The sequence below is a fragment of the Halyomorpha halys genome, unplaced genomic scaffold, assembly GCF_000696795.3.
Source record: "Halyomorpha halys isolate HHAL.00 unplaced genomic scaffold, Hhal_1.1 Scaffold494.1, whole genome shotgun sequence".
Lineage (NCBI taxonomy): Eukaryota > Metazoa > Arthropoda > Insecta > Hemiptera > Pentatomidae > Halyomorpha > Halyomorpha halys.
In genome coordinates, this window is record NW_027110283.1 from 688,881 (window position 1) to 697,736 (window position 8,856).

The 8,856-nt window shown below is 32.4% G+C and overlaps 1 protein-coding gene across 4 annotated transcripts in view; it reads right to left on the reverse strand.

Moving 5' to 3' along the window:
* The window catches only part of LOC106683558 (cubilin), a 285,361-nt gene that overhangs the window by 127,119 nt on the left and 149,386 nt on the right, over positions 1–8,856 (reverse strand). For 2 of the 4 annotated variants that reach the window (XM_067048434.1, XM_067048433.1), the window contains exon 1: positions 1,844–2,000. The exons of the other annotated variants lie outside the window; for them this stretch is intronic. In XM_067048434.1, the coding sequence (XP_066904535.1) occupies positions 1,844–1,940 (97 nt within the window). In that variant the 5' untranslated portion in view covers positions 1,941–2,000. Of the gene's footprint in view, positions 1–1,843; positions 2,001–8,856 lie in introns of those variants that run through there. 4 annotated transcript variants of the gene reach the window in all.

Sequence of the window (8,856 nt, forward strand, 5' to 3'; positions counted from 1 at the left end):
ATAAAATAGTGTTGTTCACTTGAATAATTTACTATTTTAATATTACCTAAAAGTTGTAAATAAAGTTGTTGCTCGTAGTACACACTAACTTGACTCTTTTATTACTACCATGATAGAGAGGTAACATAAAATTCTTGCCCACGAATAAAAATTGCAACAGTTTTGGACTTGTGCATTCGTTAAAGTCTTCCTTTGGGCTGAAGGAATAAATTTTGGCAAGTCAGGCCCGACAGTATTTTTCACATCAATTTCTTTTTCAGTCACACTTACTTTTTTTTTCTTAGATCTTTTATCATTCTTTTCCTATTACGTTTCTTTATCGTATTGCTGTTTGGGTTCAGTGTTTCGTTGCGAAATGTCTTAAACCAATTTTAGGGTAATCTATAAAATGTAAAACTTATTTATAAGTTGAGCTGTCTTATTATCCCTCGACTTTGAGAAAAGTATTGAAAGTGACAGCTCAGGGTGTTTGAAAGTTTTTAATATTAAAGTTGCTACTTTCTGAGCGCCAAGAAGTTTTTCTAATCATTTATCAGCCCTCAACTTGAGTGTAGCTGATTGATGGGTATGAATTTTTAGGTTGAGGATGCTCGGTGTGTTTTATTTTTGGTAAAATGTTATTTTTGTAACGGAACTAGTTAGATTGGTTTTGTTAAAGTCCGTAATTATTTTGGCCAACCAACAAAAGTTTCCTATAGTTCCCTAAATCAACTAAATCAGGAGTAAAAATAATTTGTAATTTTGTATTACTATTATCTTTTATATTTGAAACCAATATGCTAATTTTTACTTTGCTGTGTAAATATCAATCTAAATTAGTGTTTCATATTATTTTTTTATCTTTATACAATTGGATTGATCTCTATTTTGCAATGTTTGAAGTAATAGGTATTCCAATATTTCTTAATATCCCCTCTACCGAAATAAAAATATTCTTCTTAGATTAGCTTCAATAAATTTTAATTTACTGAGTCCGCCGCATTTGAGTTTAGTAATCCGTTCCTTAAATCCTTAATGCTTCGTAATACCCTTAGTGTAAGTGGCCATATCTTATATCCGCTAAGGATAGTAGGCTTATTTATTTTACAGATTCTTACAGTTTTTAAAATAGTTGATACGAATTATGTAATTCTCGTAAATAGAAAATTTTTATATTAAATATCAGTCGGACTGATCAAGGTAAAAAATTCTTAGTACCGCACTAAACCTACATCGTTCAAAATAAAACTATTATAATAGATTTTTCAATATGATATTTTATTTGTAACAATTCTATATTATACATGTATGTATTCTAAACATTTAGCGAAGTTTCAGCCCTTCCTGTTGGCCATTTTCAAACATTTTTCTTTACATTATTAAACTTATAACTTTTTATAAATGTGGAAGTTGTTACAATTACAATAATGTATATAAAAATATTATTAAATAGTTTTATTTTAAACAATGTGAGTTTCATGTGGTCCCAAGGATTTTTGTCACCTTGATCATCGTGATTGATATTTAATAATGAAAAATGACTCCCATAAAAAAAAAAAAAAATTAACGGCCATCATAAACTTCTTCATAATGCATGTAGGATTTTTATTTCATCTCTGTTTTGTAAGGATTTTTTCTTTCAGAGGAGAAGAGAAGGAGGTTTTATTAGAGGGTTAGTTTTGTGTTATTAGAAGCTGGAAGAATAATTTTTGATGGATTACCTAGTGTACTTTGGTTAACCTTGAAGAATGACCTGATAGGGGCCGAAACGTCGGCTGTCACTGAAGTGTCCAGAGTTATTCTTATATTTTATTTTAGTTTTGAGTTTTGTTTGTATACTATGTTTATTTAAAATCTAATTTACCGTTAGAGACTAGATGTGCTAAGTCTGGTCCCTCATGGATTGGCCGACGAGTATGATGATGGCGATGAAGACTACCAAGATGACGAGGATGCAGCATATGGCGACGGCGGCTACCATCGTGTCTGACTCTGACGTGGTGAAGTGTGCTATTCAGGAGGCGGCTGGCGGCCGACTGAGCTCCGCTATCAAATATTGATCCGCCCCGCCCCACCAGCTCAGCGTACTTCTCCCCCTCCCCCCATTCACTGATAACCGCGTCTTCCCTATTAGCTCTGCGTAATGGTAGTCTATGTATAATATGCCTTACCCTACAATACGTTAATTCCAAGCATTTATAAAGTTATACTGGCTTTATTAATATATACATTCATAACTACATTTGTTTATTAAGATAGATGTATTAATAAATTTTTAAATAACAAACGAACAGCAGTAGAAACGTAATTCCGGATACCTTCAAGGGCAGTTCCCCTGATTTCATCTTTTTTATAGCAACTCTTCAAGGAATGCATTAGTTTCATCCAGCGGTTTACCACTTACTTAACTGTTGTTTACGTGCCGCACCATATCATGGACAACATAGAAAGCTGTATCTAGTCTCTGTCTGTTCAAAATTCATGTACATTGCTCTCCTTGGACACATCTATCTACTAACATCCTCCTCCTCCAGTTCAGCCTGTCCCTATCTTCTCATACTGCACATACATATTTCGTAAAGTTAAGGATCATTTTAGATTCTAAAAGAAGAGTCGAATAGAGTTGTCGGAAAATACCATAGGAGATAAGTTGTATATACAGTTGTAGACTGTAGTTATACATAATGTGACACAGGATCTCTTGAAATAAATCACCCTTCACCATACTGCAGTTGCGATTCTGAATTTGTTATTATGACCTTGAGAAAGCCGGGCTATGATGTGCGATAATGCTTACGTTTATTGTGTTATGAGCGGACCAAGAAGGGTTACTTTTAGATACCAAATTGCCATGACGTTACTAGCAGTCTGTGCTTAAATTTGTACGTCCTTATTGCCTGCTAGGACCATAATAACCACTACAATGAATGACTGAATTAAAGAAAATAACCTGGACAGGCTATCATGTACAGGTGAAGTACGTTAGAATTTTAAGAAGATTGCAACTCCAAAAATAATTAGAGTTAATATAGCCTGGATGCTGAAACCAACTGGATGCTTGAGAGTGGTGACATAGGACCGGCGAAAGCTTAGCGAGGAGGCTGAAGCCCAATGTGGAGTACCTATCACCTAAAAACGAGAGTACCTCGGAGACTGAAGGTTATCCTGTAAATACTATTTTTTTTTTTTTTTATCTTTTAGTTTCCCAATGACCTCACCACAAATCATACTGCCAACAATATGGTGGAAAATAAGACATGAAATTAGGAGATAATGAGTGTTTTAAGGAAGGATGAGGTAGGATAACTGAAAATTGTGGCTGGCAACATAACGCCAGCAAGTTCAGGAACAAGGAAACTAATGTGCAATTACAGAGGAACTTCATAGTCGCTGAATCAGAAATTTCACGAAGATTCTTCTCCCATCGTACGATATATTTTTAAAACAAAAAATAATTTTAATATGCAGTAAAAAATTACGAACAACTCTTGAACCCAAATTTTCATTTTCAAGGCAAAAAAAAAAAAAGAATAATTCAAAGGAGGCACCGCAATGGACACAATCTACTTGTAGAAGGCTTTTTTTAGTTTTTTTTTTTTCAAATATACTATTATTTTTTTTTCTAGCTATAGTATATAGTCAAATAAACTAATAATTGTTTTTTTATTTCTTAATAGGACTGTTCGGGTTTATTCTATTTTATTTCCTCATTTGAACCAGTGCTGACTTAAAACGAGATAGTAGCTTCTCTAGGTATGGTTGGGAACATCTTCGCAGTCTGCTGGTAGTTAAGGATTGCAACTGCTTGTCACATCCAATATCCTTTGCAATTACAACACATCTCACATATATCTATAATTTCACAAAACGTTTTAACATTCTCCAATTATTTCTACTTTCACTTACTCATATATGAAATTTATAGTAAGGAACTGCATTTTGATTATTAAACATATCGAGGTCCACGGAGTATGTGGTCAGCCTGGTACAAAAACGAAAATATGAAAGTCGAATTCTGTATTATTATGGGCATTTACCTGGAATATAGCATCAACTTTTTGACTAAAATTGAAATACTGAAAGTACCACTTTATGTTACCGATTTTGTAGTTTTTTACCATTTCCATGACAACGATATTGATCAAACTCAATTATATTAATGTACAATTAAATGTTTTTTTGTATAAGATAAATCATATCCTTATTGATATATTCTGAAAAGGCTTAAATGCAGAATTTTCAATATAGATTCTACCAATAAAATAAATAAGTTTGATTTTATAATATAAATTGTAAAAAAAAAGAAATTTAGAAAAAATAATATCTAACATACAAATTATTAGAAGGAAAAAGAGAGTGATTAAAACACATATATAAACTTAATTTATAAATAAATGTTTTCGTGTTCCGATGGTAATTAGGGTAATAATCAGTTTTTAATTTAAATACTCTATATATGAGAGCATTAATTTCAACTTAAAATGTAACTTGTGTGATGTGCGTTCCACATCATAGTCTATATTTCCAATTCCAGAACAAGAAAAATTAAAAAATAAAAATTTAAACTGTTAAATGCCACCTTGTGGACTCAGTTACATCAAGGGTTTCGTCCTTGAGGATTCCTTAATGAAAACCCTAGCACTGATTAATTCTTCGAGCAAAGACTGTCCTCATTGCTTTGCCTTTGATGTTCTATTACAAACCATCTCAAATTGCGGGCCAATGTTAAGCCAAAATGTTACATTCAGTTGTATAAATTTTTAGAACTTATTATGATCTATAGGCCTTAATAATAATTTAGAAACAATGTGCAGAATTGTTACTAAATTACTAATTACAATCTTCCTTATCATTCACCTGATTTTAGAAACCTTACTGGGCCCCTTTTTGTAAATATGCATATTGGACTCTTGTTAATGATCTACTCCTCAGCTGTAAATCCATACTCAGCCTCGGCTGGCTTTCAATACAAGTGACGTTGTTGAGAGAGGGGCATAGAGATCTCCTTAAGTCCTCCTTTGTATTCCTTAAGTAGGGGATAAGCTTAGTTCGTAGTACCCTGGCTGAGTACAAAATAGCAAATAAATAAGGCTGTGCCTGATGTGTGCCGTTTTATTTAGCTTATTTATTTTTATTTTTTTAAATTGAATATTTATTAATATTTCTGTTGGATTTACATTATAAAAATGAATAAAATTAAAATTGGCGAAAGGAAAGGGAATGTAAATATTAGCATATTAGCAACATAACCTAGTAATTTAACTTTCGTTCTAGACTTTTTATTCGATACTTGTTAATTTAATTACTCATCTCTTGTTATTTTGATTACTCATCACTCATAACCATTTTAATTACACTCATCACTTGTTAATTAAATTACTTAATCACTTTATAAATCCATATTTGTTCTATGTTAAATAAAAATTAACTGCTGTAGTTAACTGACATGTTTTGACAAAATATATCTTCTTAAACTAGAGTCAATTGTCTATTCTAAAGGTTGGGGATAGTCTTTCATTAATCAAAACACATAGAGGACAAAAATATATTCATTAGCAATTCTAAAATTTTTCTGAGCACAAGCATGTAGATACAACACCAGGCCCCTTTGATTTGAGTACAGAAACTCAAACCCATCCACATGTGAAATTCAGTAAATGTGTGGAAATAAAAAAAGTAAAATAAAATTTCGAATCAAACAAAGTTACAATAATTATTATTTATTTATTCATTCCAACTTAAGAAAATATAACAATGATATCTTCATGCAGAATTTTTGTAATCAGCGTATTATAATTTTCAATATATATTTATTTAGTAGAATATTACCACGTATTATTCCATGTGAGATGATATGATGAATGAGAGCAGGAGTTGTGCAAAGCACAGGTGTATTTAATGACAACGATGAAGGGGAAGCTGGTTTTATCAGGCTACCGTGAGGCAAACTTTGCCAACCGCTCTATTATTCTTACTCAAGGGGTCTTATCTATACTTGACGTCTGTTCATCGTACAAATTATTTTTTGTTTAAACTTTAAAACTTCATTAACCTCTGAATTTCGCATTAATAATTAATATTCCGAGATTTTTAAAGATGCTTTTGTACCACGGTGTCAGGCAAAATATTATATTATCAGTCACAGCAAACGGTGGTCACATTTCCTAAACTAAGCTAGCAAAATTGTTGTAATGTGCAAGGTATAAAGTTCAAAACCCCTGCACTGGGTCCTGTTTCCCGCATGCCAACTCATGCCATGCCTGAATAGTACAGCTCATTTCTTGATTGTAATAGATTTACTGGCGGAAATAAAACATTGTAAAGAAAAAAAAATTCTGGAGCTATTTTATCATTTGTAAATTATTGTTGAAAGCCTTTGAAAGTGCTTTCTCTTTTGCATTATTCCTAAATATCACAAAACAGTATATTCTAACTAAACGAATGTAACTAACTAATTCATTTTTGTTTTATTATTTCATGTTTTTCTTTTTCTTTAAATCTTAATCTCTCATGGAATTAATTCATTCCATATTTCTTTTCTCCAGTTACATCAAAAACTTAATTTATTGCAAAGTTTAATTTAAATTTTTAAAAAATTAATAAAATAGCAAATATTTATGTTACCCCACAATCTAAAAAAAATTAATGAATACATAAATACAAGTACAAGTAATGAATAAAGTAATAAAATATAGTAATGAGTTGAAAGTTAAAGAATTAATAGAATTTGTAGGGGAAGCGGTGTGGCTCAATGGTAGGTAAGGCACAGAGCTACTAACTTCAAGGACCCGGTTTCGATTCCAACTGTCACAGCTATAAGCCAACCCTGTAGGTCCAGGAGCTCTCCGTGGTCCACCCAGCCTTCTAAGAAATCTTAATAGGAGAAAATCCGGCGGTCAAGCGTGATTCTGACCGAATCTATTCCTTGCACAACCGTTGGTCTGGTTACTGCACTCCTGACCCTTCGTGGGTTTTAGCGTTCCAAATTTATTTATATGTAAAAATTAAACAGTTAATTATTATGCAGGAACGATGTTCATTGCCTTGAACAATATTTTCTTCCAACACTCAATATCTCTAATACCGTAGATCTTCTAGGAAGCTTCTTGTTTTTTTGGAATCGTTCCGCTAGATTCAAACCAGATGTCTCCCACGGTGAACTCCCTCTCTCCGAAGGTCTCGCGGTATTTATCTTTTAGAAAAGGGAGACTTTTAAACAGATTTTCCTCTTTTCTCTTTCCACCACACCCACCAACTCGAGGTATTTATTCTCAAATTGCACCGTCCGACCCAAGACCTGTAATATACCTGCTTGGTCTGAACCCAAATATATCTGAATATATCGCATATGCGTCGGTGTCAATACAATGTATTTCGTCGGGGTAGGTTAAATCCTTTTATCTTCTGAAGGACTTCATCAGTTTATATTTGACTATTTGGTGCAAGCCTGTTATGTCGTTGGGGGCATTTTCCCAGTACATGTGCTGGTATTTCAGACTCCCGGCCACATTTACGACATGGGGACCAAAATACCCTCTGCTGCACTCTGAGAAGCAGGAACAATATATTGCTATCCTAGCAATCACCAGGAAAAATATATTTTATTTTCTAGCTTTTATTACTAAAAACGTCGCACACATTCCATCTAATATGCAAATTCAATCAGTGTAGTTAACCTACTGAGACACATGTTGAAAAAAGAGTACAGTTTATAGAATTTTAGATTACAGTTTTATAGGTTAGAAAAGCATGCTTTACCGCATGCTAGAAAAGGGTAGGACAAGATTTAAAATATGTTTACCGTATGTTGAAAAAAAAATCACAGTGTGAATAATATTTAAATTATTCATTGCACCTATGTTTATTTAAAGAAATGGCTCAAATTTTCTTTCCATCACCTTCTCCATTTTTTCCCTCGATTTTCTAGCATTAAAGTAACAATCGTTTTACTTTAATTTTCCAAGAAAAAATTATTGCTAATTAACCAACCTTAGTGACGCAACTCTGCTTCTCGAGTATTATTTATTTTTAATGAATTATTATACTCCAGGGGAGATATGTTTTCTAATTGTTGAATAATAACGTCACCGTGGATTTAGAACGTGATTAACATCAAATCATATTTAAATAAACCATTAATTAGAAATTTCGGTGCCAGGCAACTCAGGCTCTCGAGAGATGATGGATGGATGGCTCTCGGGTCTTCAGAGTTGACAAATTAACATTCATCTTGCGTCCAACTGAAGGAATAATGCAAGTGAGCCAAGCTGACATTGGTTTCCCGTTCTTTCAATAATGGAAAAGTCTATTTAATTTTTAAGAAGTAAATTATGCGTTAGTAAGTAGCGGAATAGTCTTTTTTTTTAACGAAGCAAAAAAGTAACGAGCTTTGTTGGGGTGGCTCCTATATGACACAATTCTAATTGTAGCTATCTAAATATAGGTAGCAGTATGAAGATATTTTGTGGTTGAAGGGGATATTAATTTAAAAAAGCTAATTAATTGAATATAATCAACTGATTAAGTTACCAATAAAAAAATAACAATAAGAAGTTAATTTATATGAAAGAAAAAGAAAATATATTAATATACGAAACAATTAGAAATTAATTTATATAATTTTAAAAAAATACATATTAACATAAGTTCTGAAATAAAACGGAATGGTAAATGGAAGAAATACCAGGTCATTCAAAAAGTCCTGTCGTTTTTTTGGGGGAAATTATAAATAAATAAATGTTTTCAAATAATCACCTTTATTCATCAAAATATCCACCGTTACAGTCGGTAACCTTCTCCCAACGAGATGGTAAAGCCCAAATTCCTTCCTTAAAAAACTGTTGATTTTTACTGCAAAAATAAGTGGTCAGTTCGTGA